The sequence below is a fragment of the Staurois parvus genome, unplaced genomic scaffold, assembly GCF_062004578.1.
Source record: "Staurois parvus isolate SC_StPar_1 unplaced genomic scaffold, SC_StPar_1.0 ptg000894l, whole genome shotgun sequence".
In the NCBI taxonomy this organism is placed as follows: Eukaryota; Metazoa; Chordata; class Amphibia; order Anura; family Ranidae; genus Staurois; species Staurois parvus.
This window is the reverse complement of record NW_028318690.1, coordinates 3,016,427-3,039,107: the sequence shown is the minus strand read 5'-3', so window position 1 is coordinate 3,039,107 and position 22,681 is coordinate 3,016,427. Positions and strand designations below refer to the sequence as shown.

Genomic DNA, 22,681 nt, shown 5'->3' with positions numbered 1-22,681 from the left:
TCATCCCCCCATATAGTATTTCATCCCTCATATAGTAATTCATCCCTCATATAGTAATTCATCCCTCATATAGTAATTCATCCCTCATATAGTAATTCATCCCTCATATAGTAATTCATCCCTCATATAGTATTTCATCCCTCATATAGTATTTCATCCCCCACAGTACTATTCCCCCCCCCCCCCCCTTCTAGTAAGCCAAGTCCCCCGTGTCAATTCACTTACCTTTTGCGTTCCTCTCGCTGTCTTCCCGCGCCGTTCGGGTCTTCAGGGCGGACTGTGAGAGGAGCCTAGCTCCCCTCCCCTCACGTTCGGCACGCTGCCCCGCCTACACACATCCTGACAGCCACATGCGCAGGCCGGATTAAAAGGTCCGCGCGGACTTTTGGGGCTGCCAACCGAGAGGAGGCAGGGGAGCGGCCGACCGAGAGGAGGGAGGGGAGCAGGCGCCCGGCACACAGAAGAGCCGCATTAGACTGGGTAAAGAGCCGCATGTGGCTCGCGAGCCGCGGCTTGCCGACCACTGTTCTAGGCAATATAATACATAAAGAGAAATGTGCACGCAGGTTTTGTACTTCTTGCTCATGACATGAAAATAAAGGGCATGCACAGGCTGCCTGAGACCTTTAGTGCAGGAGTGCTCCCCATCGGTGCTTATAAAGTTTACTCGGCTGTCTTGACTGTTAAATGCAACATGCAGAATCTGAATTGTACATGTTCCCAGTGACATATTGCACTGTGTTTGGAACAATACATTTTGAGTGTTTGGGGAAGGAAGGGGGCACCCTACACATCCTGTATTATGGTTAACACTTATGTTCTTTTCTAGCACAAATGGAAAATAATCCACCTTGCAAAGAAAAAAGTGGAGCGTTTATGGTTCTGGAAGACATGGAAGAAATTGCAGTCTGAGGTATCCCAGACTAGTTCGTTCTGCACTTCTTTCTACTGTTTGCTTTTAACTATAGGTTAGAGAGCGATAGACCTTCCTTGTCACTGTAGAGGTTAACTTGAGAAGGCTCTTTTTAAACTACCAATGTCTTTCTAGAATTTTGAAATGCCATGCCTTTCACTGCACTTTTACTTGACTTCAAGGTTATGTTAATGAACAGTCTTCCTGTGGAAGTATTTTATGTTTGTTTTTCTATTTTTGTTACAAAACTGTTAATAAAAGTTTAATTAATACTAACTCACTGCTTTTATGGCACTGAACCTCAAAATGAAAGGAGTTGACTGCTAGCTGAGAGATGTCTATTTGATAAGGTGTGTGGAAAGATATAAATGAGATGTTGTAGATGCTAAAAGTTAAAGCTGCTAAAATCGTTATGTAATTCAACATGTTTTGGGAAAGACGCCATGTAAGCTAAATGGTGGCAGCTTTTGTGTTAAATGGTTATCAATCTTTAATTTCAGTAAATATTAAAATTTGGTAAAATATAAAAGATGAGGCCATGGAATAAATTATCAAAACTTGGTGCACGCATCCAACTAGCGAAGCTATATCTAAAGTTGTCATGTTTGATGCTTTTAAAAGCATTTTTTTGAAGATCATAAATTAAGAGTGAATGAAGGACCTAGAAAATTTGCTTACTGGGGCATGTACGTAGGCCTGTTAAAATCTCTTTGGGTGTTTATGAATACCTTCATACTGGACGTAGGAATAGATTAAGACTGTGGGTTATATGCCGCTACCCCTCAGGTGATTGAACACTGGAAAACTCTTTACTGGGTCTGCTCCCTAGTATCCTTATTTAACCCCTCGGTTTATCCTTGGGTGATGAATGACTTTTCTTGGCTCTTTCCCTATGGGAACTAGTTCCTCCTTCCCTTCCTGAGCCCATGTTCTAGGGCCTATACAGCACATTAAATTTGCACTCCACGTTTGAGCAAATCCACTGCTTAAATTTGTATTTCTCCCAAACTGGGTTGCTAGGTGACTGTGTCTCTCCACTATTGCTCATGTGGCTGTGTTCCCCCCCCCCCCCCCCCTTCTTTAAATGCCTGAGACCTGGTGCTGAATTGCCAAATGCCCACTCATAAGGTGGGTAGTGTGTGTAAAAGTGCAGGAGAGTTGTCCTTGAATGCAAGCTCTATCAGTCAATTTCTAATCCTTGCAACTTGGGGGCATCCCTTGTGAGGTCCTGAGAACAGGACAAACTGGGAATCGGGTCAGAGCTGTAACACTGAGGTATTCTTTAATGGCTCTGGCTACATCCAATAGAGATTCCCTGGGCTCTAGGCCAATGATCTTCTACTGGAAGTCGGAGCAAGAGAGAAACTGTTTCAATTGCACCAACTAGCCCAAAAGAACCTGGTACACACTGTCTTTTTGAGCAGATGAAGTCAGAATTTGCACTGGAGTGAAGCGTGATTAGCCTGACCCGAGACCAGGGGATTACCAAGGCTGAAGAATCCTTGGTCCTGGCTACAAACTAAGTTTGAATGTAAACATTCTAGGCTCCAGATTCAACAATCTCCCAATTTTTAACATATGAGACTGAAGATGGGGTAAAGGGCCCTTTCACCTTGATCCAGATGGTGGTGCTTGAGGTAGTCTATTTTCCACTCCTGGCATATGGATTACAGAGATCACTGGACAGTGAGTTTTCAGTCCTTGAGATTTTGCTTGATTCTTTCCAGGCTTCATGCTGGTGCCCCCTTGATGGTTGATGTACAGCACAGCCATGGCATTGGCTGACTGCACCCTGTTTGGGTGTCTTGGCAGAAGGACAAGTCCAGTGATGTAGAGCCAACTGAACTGTTCTGAGCTTCAGGATGTAGATGGGGAGCTTGACTTCTACTGGTGACCATGCTCCCTGAACAGTGATGGACAGGAACACTCTCTTCCTCCCCATCCTGAAAGACCGGTGTGTGTTATCACATTCCAATGATGGGATAGGAAAGACTTTCCTGTTGGGGGTGGGCTTGAAATCCACCACTATAGGGAGTCCCTTGCTTGGCTGGACAGGAGAATGGGTAAGTTCAGAGAAGGATCTTGACTGTTCAAACAGGATATGTTAGGAGAGATCTTGAATGATTTTGAAATTGGGCAAAAGGTACAGCCTCAAAGGAGGCTAGCATGAGACTGAGAACTCTCATGGAGAATCTCATTGTGGGATATCTTTGATCTCAAGTGTGGGTTCTGAGAGATCATGTTCTCTTCACCTGGAATACTGGGGTGTTTGCTTGGGATATGTCCAGGACCAAAGTGTGGTGGTTTTTTTTTTTTTTTTTTTTCTATAGAAGAGAAGGCTGGAGAGCAGGGGTTTTTCTTTTTTAATCTCATCATACAACTGAGCCTGGGACATCTGCATTGCGCTGTAGAAGTTTGTTGATAGCTAAATGGGAGATGAGTCTATCAGGAGAAGGTAATTTTAGAACCACCTCTTGCCCTTCTCAGAAAGCCTGTGGCCAACATGCCATGGGTTCTAAGGCCTTTGTTCTCTGCTGCACTACACTTTGCCCCTGCAGTTTGTGCATACTGAGGATCAGCCAGACATTCCCATTTATCCACTTTATGTTCCTGTTACTAAACCCACAGCAATAAAATCAGTCTATATATGCAGTAAAGCATGCTTGTCATACTCGGTGGAACCTAAGGGGTTAATCCTCTGCATTGTGTGTAAAGGCTGGGGCGCGCTGTAGTGTCTGTGTGCTTCACTGTAATTACACTGCTCTGGATGGCTGTGCACAGCCATCCAGAGCAGTGTGTCTGAGCTGACAGGGAGGACAACTGTCTTGTTTACTGTTGCAGATGCTGCGTAATTACTGGCCGGGACCTGGTGATTGAATGGTGGGGCTTGTGCATGCCCCCTACACAGAAATGGAAAATCGTGTGTGTGTGTGTGTGTGTGTGTGTGTGTGTGTGTGTCAGTGGGAAAGCAATTAATACAAGAGAGGATTTTGCTCGCTTTAGAAGCTGGAGCTTGGCATTGCATGCCATTATAAATCTTGTGATCTACCAGAACTCCCAGATCCTTCTCCACCATTGATTCCACCAATTGTACTCCAAGCCTGTAGACTTTACTTTACAAATGCTTTTACAAAATTTAAATAAACCACATCCACAGCCACCCCTCTGTCCAAGGCTTTGCTCGCCTCCTTAAAAGAAATCAGATTTGTTTGGAGGAGACCTCACCCCCCCCCCCAGCCATTTTTTGTGTGATGGCACTGCATTCCTTTTAGCTGACAATTGTGTGGTCATGCAACACTGCACCCAAATGAAATTTTACATAGTCTTCCCCAGCATTAGAGCTTTATTTTGGTGGTATTTGAGTGCCTGTGGTTTTTTTTTTTTTTGTTTGTTTTTTTTTCCTCTATAAAAACAATTTTTTGAGAAACTATTTTTGGCTTTTTCTTATTAAACCATCCACTAAAATTTTTGAAAATCAAATTTTGGCTGTAATGTATTCTGGTACATGTCTGCACTAGCATTCTTTGCAGGGAAAGAAACCTATTGCCTATGGATTGTTGGTGCATTTCTTTTTGCACCACTTGCTGTTCCTCCTGAGTGCGAGAAAAGTTTGCTTCTCTCTCCAGCCTTTTTTCAATCCGTTTGATTGAAGGTATCTGTTGGCCATATATACCACCATTCCTGCATGGCGCCTAGCTACCCCTGATGAAGTGATATGGGGAGGAGTTGGACATCAGCACTCCTATGCTGATTTGACAGGCGGGGTCTTGCTTTTCATTTATTTATTTTTTTTTATGCTTTAACAGTTACCATGTGAGTACATATGCCTTAATAAATATATGCCATTTTAAAGAAGCCTACTGCACTATGGTCTACTTTGTGGTGGTTGAGTTTTATCCAGAGCTGGCTGTACTGAACTCGGGTGCCATATGTGAAGGTCCAGCGGTGATGTATAAGGGGAAGATTGTGCACAGAGGAGCAAGTTATGTGTTACCCCCACAAATAAGTGAGATGCTTTCCTGACCTGTGCTCATAGACTTCCAGGTGGACTCTCATATGGACCTGTATATGTTCACTGTGGTGATTCACATTTATTGAAGATTTACAGCACTGCTTTTGGGTGCAATCACCAGCAGGAACATTTTTCACTCATTTGGATTTTTTTTTTTTTTTTTTAAGAATTTTTTAAGAATTTCATTTGTGTTATCTTTTGGGACAATTGGTCACATTTTTGTCCATTTTTATATACATTGTTTTAGCAGCGCGACACTTCTTTGTTTCATTTTGTTTACATGCAACACGTGTTGGCAGCAGCTCATTACTTGGTATTCATTCAGCTATTTGGCAGTGCATGGTTTTGTTTTTTTAATAGACTGGGGGTGCTTCAGCCTCATCACACTCTCAATCAACTAGGTTCTTTTTTGCTCTGAGATCACTTCTCAGACACCACCACCTTTCCTTTTTATCTTCTGTGTGAAAGAAAACATAGCCAGGAATATTAATGGCCCAATCATGTGACAAGTGAAGCCAAGATTCAGCAATACCAATTACAGCAGTTATTCATGCACCAAAGATTCCAGCTTGCCTATTTTGCTTGGCAGGCTTCGGCGAACAAACACTTTAATTTATTGACACCTTGTGCACCTGTACTTTGCATATGTTTTCTTTTTGTACAAATGGTACCAATTTGAGTGGTGGTTTGTAACATGGGAACCTTCTGATCACCTGCCATAGCCTTCTACCCACCAATAAGGACTGACCCCTGTCTGATTGGTCTGCTCCATTATAAATCCAATTCTCCATCCTAATTTTAAATACTCCTCCAGCTGTTGCATAAACGCCCACCACAGTAGACCACCTTGCATTTAGGTGCAAACCTCTAGTATAATAGGTTCCACTATAATAAAGTCAGCCCAGTACTCTAGAACCCATATCCTTCCCTCTTACACCAGGTCTTCAGTCATGCATTGAGTTCTCTAATCTCCCAGTCTTTCCCAAGTCGCGCATGGCACAGATACTAGTTCAGAGAATATCACCTTGGAGGTCCTTCCCTTCAACTTGCAGCCTAGTTCTTTGATGCTTAAGGAGCCTCCACCTTCCATGTATTGTCATTGGTTCCAACATGGACCAAGACAGCTGCATCATACCCAGCCTCTCCAGTAATTTACCAACCCAGTCCACAACAGGCCAAACCCTGGTACTGGGGAGACAGCAAACTATTCGGTTGAGGTGATCCTGGTGACAAATTCTATCAAATGAATAGTGGTGTAAACCTCCTGTGCTTTAAATTTAATATAGTGCAAATACTCGCAGAGAAGCTAACATCTACTCTTATACCAATGATCAAATAAATACAATAAAGAAACTGATGTTGTGCTACTCAAAGACATAATTCACATTAATATAATCACAAAAGGGGAGACTTTCTATGCAGTGACAATGTGCAAACTAAAAACCATGTGATAAGATCCTCATGAGGCCTTTACCAAATATCTGAAACTTGATATGATCCTAATTGGATCAACAAGTGAATGAAAAACACACATCAGTAAACTATATATATTGTTTACTGTTGTGTGGATGTGGATTTTTCATTCACTTGTTGATCCAATTAGGATCATATCACATTTCAGATATTTGGTAAAGGCCTCATGAGGATCTTATCACATGGTTTTTAGTTTGCACATTGTGTCACTGCATAGAAAGTCTCCCCTTTTGTGATTATATTATTGTGAATTGTTTGATGGAATAATTTCAATAAAGAAACTGTTGCGCTACTCACAAAACTCAGTCTTCCTGCACTACTACCCTCACCACCCCTCCCAGATGGTCTGCTCTCCTGGCTGTTAGGATAGCAGTGACATCCAGGGCTGCCACCCCCACATCTTCACCCAACTTGGCATATCTGGTTGTGTGCTCAATCCCAGGGCTGGCCTTCCTTTTCTGTGAGCACCTACCACTCCCTCTTCCTACCTGACTAGCCCCTCCCCCATCAATCCCATTAGGTATCTGCTCAGAGACCAAATTTGTCAACATATTGGTTTGTGGGTAGGTGGTAGTTTTCACTCCCAAATAACCTTAAGATATTCTGCACACAAGACTAACTTTATACTTTTGGTGAATGGGTTTACATGAACCTGAATTATAAAGTGGTTATATTCTTGAAATATGAACAAAGCACATCCTGTGTACTTGTCTAGCCAAAGCAATGAGTGTGATTTCTCTCTGGTGCCTTGCTCCTGTTATCTGCAAGAATTACTTCTGCCAGCTTTTCCTTACACCGAAAAAAAAAATATATTGGTGACTGGATAGGGAAGCTCCAGCACACAGCCTGTGATTGTCAGCAACAGCTGTGCATGTTCTGTACTGTGGGGTGGGTGGGTCTCTTCCCTGCTCTCCTTACAGAGCTCTGTATGGAGAGACTCACTGTGAGACTTCAGATTTCCAGCACCTGCTTTCCAGAGATGAGCGATCCAGTGCAAAATGTGTGTTTTAGATAGCTGTATAGAGGAGAAGGCTGCTCTTCAAGAACATATGGTGGACTTACTGCTCAAAACCATGTAACCACTTTTCACCAAACACCTCCCCCCCAAAAGGAACTTGCAATTGAGAGATGGTAAACATAGAATGTACGTACTAGTTATATTTAGACATATTGCATGAATAAAAAAGAAAAGTGAAACATCATGCAGATATGCTTTGGAATTACCTTGAAGGAAACCTGTATGCTACTCTCTGGATATGGCAGATGTGGTCCTGATACCGAGTTTAAGAATAACTGACTGCATGGTATACAGTTGAGTGGGATGGTAGTCCTGCTATTTTCCTTCAGTACAGATATTAACAACCCACATTAAAACATCACTTAAGAGTATATCCAAACCCAAGAACAAAAATGTAATACATTGCAGTTTACCTAGATATTTTTCTGTTCACCTATTTTAATTTTTTTTCTGAAAAGGAAAGTGAACACCCTGCATCTTTATCACCATGGGTGATAAGTGGTCAGTGTCCATGCAGCTTGTGTAGTAGTTCTAGGGTTTGAAATCCCTACTCTTCTCACTCTCCCTTCTGTAGGACATCTGCAATGAATTGGAGTGATTCTGATTGGTCAGCACCAACGTGGACCATTGCTCTGATCCATGGTGGAAGCCCTGGAGAAAGAAGACTGAAGAGCTGGGATTTCAAAAGCTTAAACTGCTACACTGGCTGCGTAGGTACCAACAGCCCATTTAACCATGGAGATAAGTACTGTGGGGATTGGGGATGGTGTAGAGTATTTCTTCACTTTTTCCTGAACAGGCGCACTTGTTTATTCTGTCATAATTCAAGTGACCTCATATAAACTTTCTCAGCTATATAAGGGAGAGGTGTTTGTAGCCCATATAAGAAATGCAGGCTTTATCTAAACCTAAAAACAATTACACTACTGAAGCCAGAATGTTTTCTTAAAATATGATTTTGTTTTACTCAATTAGGGAGATTTCCACTTTCAGTTACCTCCTTCCTGTAAAACCAAGAAATAGGGAAACAAAATCACATGTAGAAAATCAGCCCCAAACTTGCAAGGAACCTCCACCATGCTTCACTTGCCAGCTGACACTCATTATTGTACCCCTCTCCTGCCCTATGTGAACAAACAGCCTTTTACTACAGCCAAATATTTAAAATTTTGACTTATCAGTTCAGAGCACCTGCTGCCACTTTTCTGCACCCCAGTTCCTATGTTCTGGTGCATAGGACATTTAAACAAGGATAAGCGACTCCACTATGCACAAAAACATAGGAAGGAACTGGGGTGCAGACAAGTGGCAGCAGGTGCTCTGAACTGATGAGTCAAAATTTTAAATACTGTATTTGGCTGTAGTCAGTTTTTTTTTTCCTCACGAAGGGCTGGGGAGCAGTACAATGAGTGTCTGCAGGCAGTAGTAAAGCATGGTGGAGGTTCCTAGCAAGTCTGGATGAATTCCTGCAAATGGAGTTGGAGATTTGGTTAAGATCAATGGTGCCCTCAATGCTAAGAAATACAGGCAAACACTTATCCATCATGCCGTACTATCAGAGAGGTGTGCGACTGGCCCCAAATGTGTTCTGCAGCAGGACAACAACCCCAAACAAAGCCAATGTCATTAAAAAAACTACCTTCAGCGTAAAGAACAAGGAGTCCTGGAAGTGATGTTTGGCATCCACAGAGCCCTGATCTCAACATCATTAAGGCTCCATGTACACAAGCCTACTCTGACCACCGGCCATGTGAAACCGCAAGTCACGGCAAAACCATGGTTGGCGGTCAAAACGTTCCTATCCCGAATGAGATTTTACCTCACCTAACCATGGCAGCTGCTAAACTCTGCTAAAAGCCTATGTGTACATGGACACATAGGCTTTTATGGAGTTAGGTTTGAGCTTTTGGCATAATTTTTTTTTTTTTGCCAAAGCTCCTAAACTCGAGTTTAGCATCTGCTCGTGTTCATGAGCCCTACGTCTGTCTGGGATCACATGAAGAGACAGAAGTATTTGAGGCAGCCTACATCCGCAGAAGATCTGTGGTTAGTTCTTCAAGATGTTTGGAACAACAGACCTGCCCAGTTCCTTCAAAAACTGTGTGCAAGTGTACCTAGAAGAAATGATGACATGTTGAAGGAAAAGGGTGGTTACACCAAATATTGATTTAATTGGGAGTTCTCTTCTGTTCATAGTTTTTTTTTTTTTTTTATCGATTAACAAAATGGAAAGTAAATGAACACTTCTATTTCAGAAAGCATTCTTAATTTACAGTACTTTATACACCACCGTGCAAAATCTTAGGCAGCTGTAATATATTTTCATTCTTCCTGGCCATACACTTCTTTATGAAATGATAGTTTTGCTTTTCACAATATGATGGGGATCGTGATACAAAGTAGGTACATTTTATAATGAAACATCTTTGTCTACCACTATAGCTATGAAAAAAAAAGCCACACAGTTTGGTGTAATAAAGTTTCTCTGTATTGAGTATTACAATCAAGATGAAAACAAAAAAACAGCATCGAAATGTTTGGATTGAAATTCCTATATATTTTTTTAAAAAATCCACAGGTTTCCTCTCTAGAATCATTTTCTGCAAACATTCGTGGTTGGGTAAACAGAAGCCTTCACTCAGCATTAAAATGGTAGGAAATGTCATTTTGTGCATAGCAGTGAGCAGAAATTGCTAAATTTTACTTTGGGAATACAGTCACTACATCATACCCTTCAGGGGGTGTCATACGCTCCCGTGCATGCTTTTCACAGTACATCTTGTCCTCTACAAAAAAGTGCCCTTTCTGTTTGAGATTTATTCCACAGTCACTGCACGCATAGCATTCAGGGTGACGAGGTTTGTCACGGATCTTCACGAAAGCTCCCCTATCAAAAGCAAGGTTACAGTCAGTTGTAAAGTTCAGATATCTTTTAGTTCGCATTCAGTTGTACAAAAATAAAACCATGCGTTTTGGTGCATGGTATTAAAAAAAAAAAAAAAAAAAGTTACAGGTTTGTTTTTTGTTTTTTTATCCATTCTGATGCTCAGATACAGTGCATCCAGAAAGTATTCACAGCGCTCAACTTTTGCCACTTTTTTTTATGTTACAGCCATATTCCAAAATGGATTAAATTAATTTTTTTTTCCCCTCACCATTCTACAAACAATACCCCATAAAGACAACCTGAAAGAAGTTAGTTTTGAAATCTTTGCAATTTATTACAAAAAAAAAAATGAAAAAAATGTACATGAGTATTCACAGCCTTTGCTGAATACTTTGTTGAAGCGCCTTTAGCACCAATTACAGCCTCAAGTCGTTTGAGTATGATGCTACAAGCTTGGCACACCTTTTTTTGGCCAATTTCTCCCATTCTTCTTTGCAGTACCTCAAGCTCCATCAGGTTGTATGGGGAGCGTTGGTGCACAGCCATTTTCAGATCTCTCCAGAGATGTTCAAATCGGGTTCAAGTCTGGGCCACTCTAGGACATTCACAGAGTTGGCCTGTAGCCACTCCTTTGTTATGTGGGCTGTGTGCGTATGGTTGTTGTCCTATTGAAAGATAAATCATCGCCCCAGTCTATGGTCCAGAGTGCTCTGGAACAGGTTTTCATCAGGGATGTCTCTGCACATTGCTGCATTCATCGTTCCTTCGATCCTGACTAGTCTCCCAGTTCCTGCCACTGAAAAACATCCCCATAGTATGATGCTACCACCACCATGCTTCACTGTAGGGATGGTATTGGCCAGGTGGTGAGCGGTGCCTGGTTTCCTCCAGACATGACGCTTGGCATTCAGCCCAAAGAGTTCAATCTTTGTTTCATCAGACCAGGGAGTTTTGTTTCTCATGGTCTGAGAGTCCCTCAGGTGCCTTTTGGCAAACTCCAGGCAGGCTGCCATTTGCCTTTTACTGAGGAGTGGCTTCTGTCTGGCCACTCTACCATACAGGCCTGATTGGTTGAGTGCTGCAGAGATGGTTGTTCTTCTGAAAGGTTCTCTCTCCACAGAGAAACGCTGGAGCTCTTTCAGAGTGACCATCGAGTGCTTGGTTACCTCCCTGGCTAAGGCCCTTCTCCCTTGATTGCGCATTTTGGCTGGGCAGCCCACTCTAGGAAGATTCCTGGTGGTTCCAAACATCTTCCATTTACGGATTATGGAATTTCTGCACCATTCCCCAGATCTGTGTCTTGATACAATCCTGTCTCAGAGGTCTACGGACAATTCCTTGGACTTCATGGCTTGGTTTGTGCTCTGACATGCACAGTTAACTGTGGGACCTTATATAGAGGTTTATACCTTTCCTAATAATGTCCAATCAACTGAATTTCCCACAGGTGGACTCCAATCAAGTTGTGGAAACATCTCAAGGATGATCAGTGGGAACAGGATGCACCACGGCTCAATTTTGAGCATCATGGCAAAGGCTGTGAATACTTATTTACATGTTTTTTTTTATTTTTAATAAGTTACAAAGATTTCAAAACGGTTTAGGTTGTTATTATGGGGTATTGTTTGTAGAATGTTGAGGGAAAAAAAATTAATCAATTTTGGAATAAGGCTGTAACATAAAATGTGGCAAAAGTTAAACGCTGTGAATACTTTCTGGATGCACTGTAGCCTATTCAAATGAAAGGCCTGCCTTTACCCAATATGCAGCTTGATACAAACGCACCACAACAGAAAAATGTGAAGTTATATACATGGCACAAGCAGGAGTTAGTTATCAAGATTTCAGTATGGGGCTGTTGAACTGTAGCACTGGCAAGTTAAATCAGTGTTGGGTAGGCACTGTTCCGAAGGTTCAGCAACATTCTAAGTCAATATTCTAAAAGTACGATCAAAGTTAATTAATTGGTTGCTGTATGTAAGAACTTTCTATAGAATAAGGCAGGCCATATATTAATCAATCATTCTTTTCATTCAACCAATGGGTTGAATGTAAAAAAATTACCCTGATGCCCCCTTCCCACTGAGTCACTGTATTGATTGTACTCTGACAGTGGGGAGCCTTATCCGCCAATCGGGAATAACCTGACAGGCTGGTTGTACAGAAGTTGATCTACAGATCTAGTTCTGTACAAACAGTCTACCAATGCATGGATCAAAATTCGAATTGGTCCCTGTTGAACAGGCTGAATTGCAATCCATCTATGCCCGCCTTTAGCCTGTATGCATGCTATAAAGCAGGCAAAGTAAAATAAAGATGATGCTCAATTTGCTACAAATATCCTCAAAAGGGGCACATTTAGTTGTAATGAGGGCTGTGGAAAAAAAATTGCAATAAAGCTATTTATGCCTTTGCCCCCTTTTGCTGAACAGGAAAAAGGTAAACTTACACAATGCCTGATCCACAATGATCACAGATTGGCAATTTTTGCCCTCCGCCAACAGAAGCAGCCACTTTTGTGGTGGGGGCCCTCACACTGCGGAACCCAGAAGGCTTCTCACCTGCAATGGTACATAAAAGCAGAAATCATAGATCTGTTAAGTTCATATAGACTACTATAGCAGTAACATTCCTACTTTCAAGTAAAAGAAAAAAAATTCACATGAATCTTTCTGTGACTGTATGGTGGGTAAATGCATCCATAAGGCAAGCAGTGCGCCAAAGTATAAACAACTGAAGCCCGTCACTAAATGATCTTTACAATATCCAAGATCTACTGCCATACAACACAGGATAGATCTGGCCATCAAGAGAGAACATGCAAAGGAAGGGGAGAACAGAGTGTGAGAAAAAGCTCTCATACTAATGTGATATGCAGCAACTGAGCTGTCAGCCATGCTCTACCTGAGTCTAAACCGCCAGCTGAACCTGGGAATGAATGTTCTGTTCCTTGGAAATCTGGCAACATGGATAGGATTTGGCATCATTTCTCTCATAATAGTATTCTTAAAATTATATCCAAGCCACACTGCAATGTATACTTTATGAAGCATTCTGTATATGTTACCTGATCCAAGCTGCAATTTTTTTCAAGATAAAAAAAAAAAATATTATATAGACACAGACATACACTTTATATTCTAAGAAAAGAGGAATGGCTGCAGAGATATTGTCCCAGAAGGACTAGATTCCTTGTTTTCAGGACTAGGTTAGTCAACCATTTGCAGCAACTTCAATTTCACTTTTGTTCTTGCTCCGATTTTTCCATTCACAAATCCCTTCCATGCATGTGCTGGCTGCAAGCTTAAGTACTTTGCCATGGACTCATACCCATTACAAGATAGGGCCCTGATTATTTGTCCTATAAAACGCTGACTCTTATGCCAACATACCTGTAGGCAGTTTTGCATGAGCTCAGTGACTTCCACATGAGCGAGAGCAACCAGCACATGTGCAGCCTTTTGGAAAAGGATCATTCTCCTTCCTGTAGCACTTGGGGACACTCATCCTACCAGCTGGTCCACGCTAGTAAGATGGAATGGAGCCATGAAATGGTTTGCTGACAGGCTAAAGCTAGAAGACTTCTTTTGTTGTGAAACTGGCCTACAGGTGAAAAAGGTGAACCCCCACACACACTTTTTTTTTTCTTTTTTTTTTTAATGGTAGTGCAGAACACCATTGTGTAGATAGCAGAAAATATTTTACCTGTAGGGGCATCTAAAAGGTCAGGGTAGATCATTTCAACCTCTTATCTGATCAACTGATTTGATAAAGCAGGCAAAAAGAAGCTAAACAAAAGCACATTATGGGAGTACTACCTGCAACAATCACATAATGCAGGGGATGTGACATTGTTGCATTGTCCATAGGAAAGCAGGAAGATCTGTTCATTGCGATAACCTGACCAAACTTCTTGAGCATCATGGGAACCAAGTTCATTAGAATGTTCTGGTATTCAAAATTTCCACCAGCTCCTCTAACCAGAGTCTGGACATATCCCCTCTTCCTCACTGGACAGTAGTAAAGAGTAGGAGGTTAGAGGGAGGATCTGACAATGGCAGCTGGTCCAAATGCATTTACTTAGTTATCTTTGGATCTAAAGCTCACAGGCAAGCCCAGTAGGAAAGTGTAGGCACTTGGAGATGCCCATGTCATACCAGTACCACCTTAGGGGCATTTATGGAATTTCAAATGTGCTTCAGAGATTGCACAACTAAGATGTAAGGGGCAGTGCTTGGTAATCAGAGACCTGGCTCATCTCTGCTCCCACACCCTTTTCAAGGCCCAACTCTAGCACATTACCCAACGAGTATATCTGGTAACTCCACACTTTCGAAACAAAAGAGCCAGTTAATGGTCCTTCAGAATTTAGGGGAGCCAAACTGACCAGTAGGAGTCAACAATGACCCATCATTGGTGTCAGTGACAGGAATCATGCTCCATTTTTGGTGTCAGTAGCAAGAATAATGCGTCAATGGCCGGACAAAAGCAAGCAAAGAGCCGCATCCGGTCACCAGGTCAGGGAGACCAGTGGAGTATATTGCACAACAGGTCCATCTCCAAGGGATTTTCAGAATCCAGTAGTTTTAATAACAAATCATACAGCAGTATTGTGCATAAGGCACAAATCAAAATGTTGACATCAGATTTTCTAATTACACAGTTACATAGTCTGGCTAGAAGAAAAAAAAAAAAAAAAAAAAAAACACACCCACTCCATCTAGTTCAATCATAAGAAGGGAAGAACAAATGTGCCTTACAACCACCAAGCACTTAATCTGCACCTGTAATGGGAGATATAAAGGGGCTGTCACTGCAAACCACCTTCTCAGGATGCATGTTTCCTGGTTGTCTGGTTTCAGTACTTTCTAGTTATAGGCACACAATAAGCATGTAGCAAATTAAAGTCTATGACAAGCCATAATACCTGAACTGAATACTTGTTTCCAGTTAACTAGTCAAAAGATCATTGAAAATCATCAACATGACAACTGAAAATCATCAGCATGACAACGAGGAAACAAACATTTTCATCAAGCGTGCATACTCTTAGTACAGTTAGCCTTATCATACCAAAACTGCTTGTTTTCAATTTAAGAGAAACCTGTCATGGGTGTGGGAAGCACTGTTTACCTGCTTCTCATAATGCTGGCTACTTCGTTTAAATGCTTTCTCTTCACGGATCCAGAAATAAATCTAGAGTATCTCAGGTTCACACTGATGCGGTGTGGAATTTGCACAGGTTTCTGTGTGATTTCTGCACTGCATCATGATCGCACCCCGTTCATGCGAACCGTTGCGGGTGTGTATGTTTAGTTAACCACACCCCAAAATCAGTTTGCAAAAAAATTTTTTTGGTGTGATTTGAGCCATTGAAAATGTTAGGCTCGAATTGCACCACACAGAAATCGCATGTGATTTTCACAGGAATGCGGTGCAGTTCCTATGCGAATCAAATGCGATGTGCCGCACTGCATCAGTGTGAACCCTAATGGCTTCACTTGTGGCATACCTTCTTTAAAAAATTTTTTTAATAGTTCTGCAAATTCAAATGCGGGAAAAAAATATGCAAAGTGTCAATTGCACAGAGTGAATACCCCTTTCTGGAGACCTGAGAGTGGAAGTAACTTGGTAGAGGCAAAGCAGCTGCATTTTATCACACAGTCCCAAAAGGGTAATTGCCTGTTCTTCCTTTACAGGGTATTCATTCTGTACAAGTGACTGCTGCAGGGCCACTTTAATTATCAGCTCAGCAATGGCAGCCTTCATATTTCTTATCGTAGGTTTACATTACATTTTGAAATGTTTTCAAAGTTTCTAGAAAGAAAAACATATACCAACAAACAGAATTAGAAAATGTGCTGTATGATGTGACATTAGGCCATTTGCTGTAATGAAAACATAGCATATGTTATGATGCTGCTTTGCATTCCATCCCAACTTATTTCAAATAATTTACTAAACAATGATAGATTACTATACTTCACATTCTTTGAATCGTTTACATTAAAGACAGGAAAGTTTATACGATCCACTCTACTAGGTTTAGTGAACTAATTTCACAATGGTGTATAATGGCCAAAAGATATACATGCGCACATACAAAGTCTGTCTTCTACTTAACAGTGAGGACCCTCATCCTGCTTTTCACTTTGGTTGGTTTACTAAACCTGCCCATCATGTTGGTACCATACTCAAGGAAGTCTATATATTAGCTGAAATACCAATTTATGGGTACAATCCAAAATAAGTTTTACCCCCAAAAAAGTAAAAAAAGGTGCAAGTGTGGGGAACCTCCTTGTGTTATGAACAGGTTCACATTGAACTATAATGGCGCTTACCCCTTCTGAAGATGTACGTGTGATATGAAATGTGCATCAAGGAGGAGCCCGTTAGCCATGACGTCAAGCCGCCGGATCACGGAGGTCCGGCGGCCACCCATTACTACCAGCTCGTCAGTGTATACCACAGTTTATGCTGCATTCTAGATTTACCGCATCTTCTGTGCATAAGGATTGGCTTTTACCTCAGTACCTAAAAAGTGTGTTTTTAAATTTGATTTACAATAAATTTATTAAATTTTTGATTAAATTACTACACCATGGGTGCTTTTTTTCTGCTCCACATTGAGCATTTAACCCCCCAGGATGCCCAGGTGACCATCCCAGGGCCCAGAGGAGAGCTGTATCTGGCAGATCCCGTCCGTAGCCAGGCCTTTAAAGGGAACCACTAGAAGTTCCATTATCCACTGAGAAGTTATCCATTCCAGGCTACATCCTATCCAGGATTGAGGGGACCTCTGTAACATATGACATAAATGCGCATTTATATTGCGCCTCTGGTGAGTGTGCAATTTACTCATTATTCCTGCATGACACCGGATCTTAAGTGTCACTGGGATTTAATCAAGTCACCTCCTTTAGGTATTTTTGTGGTTCCATCACCATCTTTATTTTTTGGACTTTCATTTGCACTATTCATCACGGAGTTAGTGGATGTATTTTGTATAATTTAAACACCACACAGCTGTTAAGGACATTACTTATTGCTATTTATACACCAATATACACTTTGTCATAAGTAATATTGGCTATTCAGACATCTTTGAACCGTTATAAGAGGTGTTTGTCTACTATTTTATTATTTATTTTTAGCGCTGCACTACATATTTTAAGACTATAATGGACAACCCTCTACAATAAATTATTTGTGTGCCATGCACCCAAGTACATGATAGAAATCTACAAATAGACCATTATACACTAAATAATATTAAGTCTGTTATTTATCACAGAGCAATTCAAGTGGTATTAAACTATTTTTGTTCCTAAATCAGAAAAAAATAAAGGTCACATGCATTTGAATTTTTAACATTTCCTCCTCAGAGCTTTCTTTTTCAATTCTCCCCTGGGTGTGCCTCTATATTCCTGGTCTCTGTGCTACCAGGATCAGTGGAGTCTTGCATGAGTCTTCGCAACATGCGTACTCTTGCACTGTACTGCAATTTTTATGTGCAACCATTCAGAGTGCTGCACACACAGCCAGACCGAGAGGGATGTGAATATAGCGACCAGGTGACAACTGGGAAAAAAACAAAACAAAAAAAAACTCTGTGGAGGGAATAAAAAAAAATAAATCAAATATATGCGAGTTATAATATTTTTAAAATCTGATTTAGCAAAAAGTAGTGACTTTTAGACCACTTTGGCCTTTTTTTTTTTTTACCATACCATACATATAAAGATTTGTTATTCAGAATTCTTGAAAACTTCCCGCATAAGGGTTTTTTCTAAGATTTGTTGTTTTGCTGTTTTCAGCATCATTAATGACAGTATACCATTTAATTAAGAAGAACTTTGACCTCTCTATCATAATAAACAAAAGTAGACTTCAAACAATGATCCCTGTAGGACGAATCTCTTGAAAAAAAAAAAAAACAAATTTCAGGGTAAATGCCATTTTCACATTGAAGGCATGTTAATGAATGCCTCAACCACAGGGTTTTAAATATCATATGCCTTTTGATGGCTCCAAACAACATCCTGTGTCGCGTCCTGGGGCTGCATCATCTAATCGACACATACGTAAATGGAATTTCTGATTAAAATTTAAATCAGCAACTCTGCTAAATGCCATGTCTACTAGTCATATGTTGAGTAGAACTACACTCTGCATGCTCATGCAATGCAGGAATGGACTTTACCCAGAAGTTATTTGTGCTTTTGTAAGGCATATTTGCAACCTCGAGTATTCATTAAATGTTGAATCCTAACAATGATATTTTGTATGGCTAGATGCTGACGATTTAAATTACTAAAAATCTCAGCTGTGTCTCTCATGCCACAATGTCTTGCTCCTTTTGTTGCAGGGAGGGGAAAAATAGCCATGTGTAACAGCCTTGCTAGGGTTAGGAGCTGGGAACCAAGTTTTACAAAAGTCCCTTCTCCAAATTCATAGATCTTTGGGGGAATTTGGTAGAGAATTAAGCCAGAGCCATATATCTAGAATGGATATCAGGGTATTGTACTTTTAGGTTACATAGAAATGGGACTATAATCTGACAGATCATGTCCAATATCAGGGAACAATTTTCACTCTCTTTCCAAGGTGTTCTATAATGAAGGTTCAGCACTTGCCTTTCTCATCACTCTCCAATATGTCCTGCAGTACTAGGAAGGAGACCGACTGTCTTGGAGGTTCATTTGATTCCTGGTTCTCCTGCAGCATCTTGTATACCTCGGAGTCTGTGTCAATGTGCCGCGCTTGAGGAGGTTGAGGTCGGTCTACACTAAATGAAATAATAGGAAAACATATTTCATACCACTGGACAGCAGTACAGGACAGGAGTAGAGCATGAATACATTTTGTGACCCTATTCCTAAAATATACTTACCAACAGAACAAAGGAGATACATTTCTAAACAGTTTATGAAACCAGTACTGCTGAATGGGAACCAGTGATTTGCAAACCAGGGCAAAGCAACGGGTATACTTTAAAACTCAATGGAAACTTCAAGTTTAGAAACGCTAAATTCACTCTAGGGGCATCAAAACAAAAAGGTGTTCAATGTCTTGCAATTTGTTCTCATTCTAAAGCAGTCATAGCTTGAGTAGAAAAGCCTGTCCCCTGCCAGCAGCTGAAGCCAGGGAGCCTGAGCTTTGCTGATTGAAGAGCTATAGGTTTAAATCAGCAGGGGGCATGTTAAACTCTTCAATAAAACCACTGAAATCACACAGAGAGGAAGGGTCCAACTATGCGGCTGCTGGCAGGACACAGGCTTTTCTACTCAACCTGTGGCTGCTTTAGAATAAAAACAAACTGAAAGGCATTGATCACTCTGGGAACTTGTTGTTTTGCCCTGAATGGGTACAGAATAAGTTCACTTTTAAGTTGAACTTTTGGCAATATACTGAATATACTCGGTTACCCAGATTTTTTTCTTATATTAGATATTAAAAGTAAAAAGTTGATTTACATAGTTAGTCTGAACTGGATGGACTTTTGTCTTCTTTCAGCCAACCACAAAAAAAAAAAAAAAAAAAAAAAAAGTTAGAATCCTATACCCACAGTTGATCCAGAGGAAGGAAACCCCCCCCCCCCCCATATTTACTTTTGGTAATGTGGCTACAGTTCTGTTTTAATACAAAAAAAAAAAAGAATGTTTAAAAGCAGCAGTGTGCAGTAACTTATAGCACCCACTCACATTCATTGCTTCTGAACACTGAATTGTAGATTGTCAATGATTGCTTGCCCTTACAGAGAAACATTTCTATTTAAACTGTGTTACTGGCTAAATGCCAATAGCTTTGTCTTGTTATGTACAATTCCTCTGAGAATAATTCAAATCGGATAAACTGACGGACAAAGGAAATGTGACTTTATATTCATTATTCAACCTATGCAATGAAGAAAAGCAAATCCTATAAAATATAAAGCAATGAAATTATGTCATGCGTTTTAATTTTATTGTATTCGGTTCTAACAGCATATGGTATTAAAATATAAATGGCAATAGCCCGACTACCAAAGATCAGTGATCCAACAGGATATGAGAAGTGGGCATATTGAAAGAATACATGAATATATAGAATGTTTAAGGAGAACAAGGAAGGCCATTCTTTCTTTTAAAAGCACAGGCTCCAAGAGGTCATCATCATTTTGGTTCATGCCTTAGTAAGTTACTGATCCAGAACTGGCATAAAGGATGAGAGTTTAAACTTTACAGATTTCACTGGCTGCAGGTTTTTTCTGAGTCACCGATTGACTAGGCAGTGAAGCCAGGATAGGGATGAGAGCCTTGAAGCCGCAACCTTTAGAAGAAAGGCTCTCTTTAGAGTTATCACAAGCAGGAAGCAATCAAGGATGTATAACCAATAGCTGGAACAGACGTGTTTATTCCATTGATGTCCTCCAAATCCTAGAAAATAGGTAAATGGATACCCTACGACTCCACAACAGTTGCCTTCACCACTGAAATCCATAGGAAAGAGCAAGAATAGGAGATTTAGATGGACTGCCCTTTTAGTATATCTATTCAATAAAATTGTCTGTTCACAGTTGGTGATGGAATACTAAACAAGCAAAATCTGGATATCTCCTTCTGGAACCTTGAATAACTTTGTAACCTGTTTATACATCAAGGAAAATGGGATGTTTCTCAACATTTCTCGTCCTGAAAACACAACAGAAAAGAAATGGAAATTCCCTCTTAGGCAGCGGTCTCCAGAACAAATGATACCAAGCAGAATGTGATGAGAAATATTCCAGTAAGAACTGTAATATTTTAGATTTCCCATTACCTTTTGTTCCGGTAATGACCACCAAGATGAAAAGAAGTGAATCCTCCCACAGAAGTTACAGAGCACAATAAAGACTTGACAGGGGATAGAACCTATTCCTATTCTACTGTAAAAGTTTTGATTGCAAATGCAATGTAAAGCTGAACTCAGAAAAAAAAACCCTTACAGTGGGTTCCCCTCCGCATATAGGTGATAAATTAACTCTGTTCTTTGCTCCTGCAGGGTTTGTCAATACTGTAAGTCCAGTCCCCTGAAGCTGATCCTCCTCACAGCCCAATCAGTCATAGTTCTTTGATGTAATCTTGTACAAATGTAGGACCAGAAGTTCTGTATTGTACGTGAGAACGCAGAGGGCCCGCCCACAACCCCAAGACACTGGGAAGCAGAAAAGTGTAAAGGCTGCCAAGAAAGTAAAATATAATGTATGTACATTACCCAATTCATCATCCTCTAGGGCAGCCATTCTCAACCAGGGTGCCTTGTTCGCTCAGGGGTGCTTTGGCAAAATGTCTAAAAATTGCCCAAAACTTGTATAAAAGCCAGCAGGTGGAACAAGTCTGCCTTTTAGTTACACAAAACCACAGGTTTTCATTGTGCACCATTACTACCTTCTAGTCACCAGCATCCCGACAACCAATGACATCAGTTGATAAAGAGGAGGTCAGTTGCCTGCAGAGCATCCTAGATTGACCCTCCCCTGCCCCTCTCCATCAGTGCTGGAGTCACATTATCTCAGTGATGGAGAAAAAACTGAGGGAGAAGAGAAACACTGGAATACTAGTCAGCACCAGTGTGCAAAAGTATATTTGCTTTGGAAGAACAAATCACCTCTAAAGTTGGGTGTCCTACATGTGTGGATGTTGCTGTATTATATAAATCTATTAGAATAGTTTTTCACATTTTAGAATGGGGCAACTCAAGACTGTCCATAATTTTAAAGGGTGCCTCAGAACTGTGCGTAATTTTAAAACGGTGCCTTGACTGAAACAAGAAGGTTGATAAAAATTGCTCTCGGGCAGCCATTGTCAACTTTTGAGCAAAAGGAGGCCTCAAATGCAGACCGTGACTTCACCAAAGGGCTGCACATAATGTTCAATATATGTAATGCTTTGAGAAGACTGTCAGAAACTGCAGACCTAATAGAGCAAATGAGGGTAATAGACTGCAGCCATGCTACATTTTTGACTGAGGATATACTACAGAAGTTGATATGAAACTGGGAACATGTTACATGAGGCTAGTAGAGATCAATGCTATTACCCTAATTAATGTTCCCAATACAGATTTCTGGGGTCCGAGGGATGCACATCATACACCAAAGGGCCACATGCGGTCCTTGGGCTGCAGCTTGGACACCAGAGCTCTAGGGAAAACAAGTAGTTAACTCTTGCAGAGTAGAAAGGGAACCCAATGCAAGGATAAAGTAAATTTACCAAAAACATTTATTTGAACCCTTCTAGATTTCGCAATGACCAAAAATTACTTTTGGCTTGATGGGAAGTTTTATCTACAGACGAAAGGAGTTGCGATGGGAGCGTAATTTGCTCCCAGCCTGGCCAATTTGTTTATGGCCAGGTG

General features: G+C 40.9%; 2 protein-coding genes across 3 annotated transcripts in view; one reads left to right on the top strand and one right to left on the bottom strand.

Annotated features, from left to right (window-relative positions):
• LOC149442372 (lymphoid-specific helicase-like) overlaps positions 1-1,189 on the top strand; it is a 34,088-nt gene extending 32,899 nt beyond the window's left edge. The window contains exon 22 of the mRNA XM_089656215.1: positions 830-1,189. Coding sequence (XP_089512341.1) covers positions 830-912 — 83 coding nt within the window. The 3' untranslated portion in view covers positions 913-1,189. The remainder of the gene's footprint in view (positions 1-829) is intronic.
• An 8,692-nt stretch (positions 1,190-9,881) lies between these two features.
• PDLIM1 (PDZ and LIM domain 1) overlaps positions 9,882-22,681 on the bottom strand; it is a 73,622-nt gene continuing 60,822 nt past the window's right edge. Inside the window, exons 6-9 of one of the 2 annotated variants that reach the window (XM_089656214.1) lie at positions 18,940-19,091; positions 13,208-13,261; positions 12,753-12,864; positions 9,882-10,303 (exon numbers count right to left, since the gene is read on the bottom strand). In XM_089656214.1, the coding sequence (XP_089512340.1) occupies positions 10,117-10,303; positions 12,753-12,864; positions 13,208-13,261; positions 18,940-19,091 (505 nt within the window). In that variant the 3' untranslated portion in view covers positions 9,882-10,116. The remainder of the gene's footprint in view (positions 10,304-12,752; positions 12,865-13,207; positions 13,262-18,939; positions 19,092-22,681) is intronic. The other variant, XM_089656213.1, reaches the window with a different exon arrangement.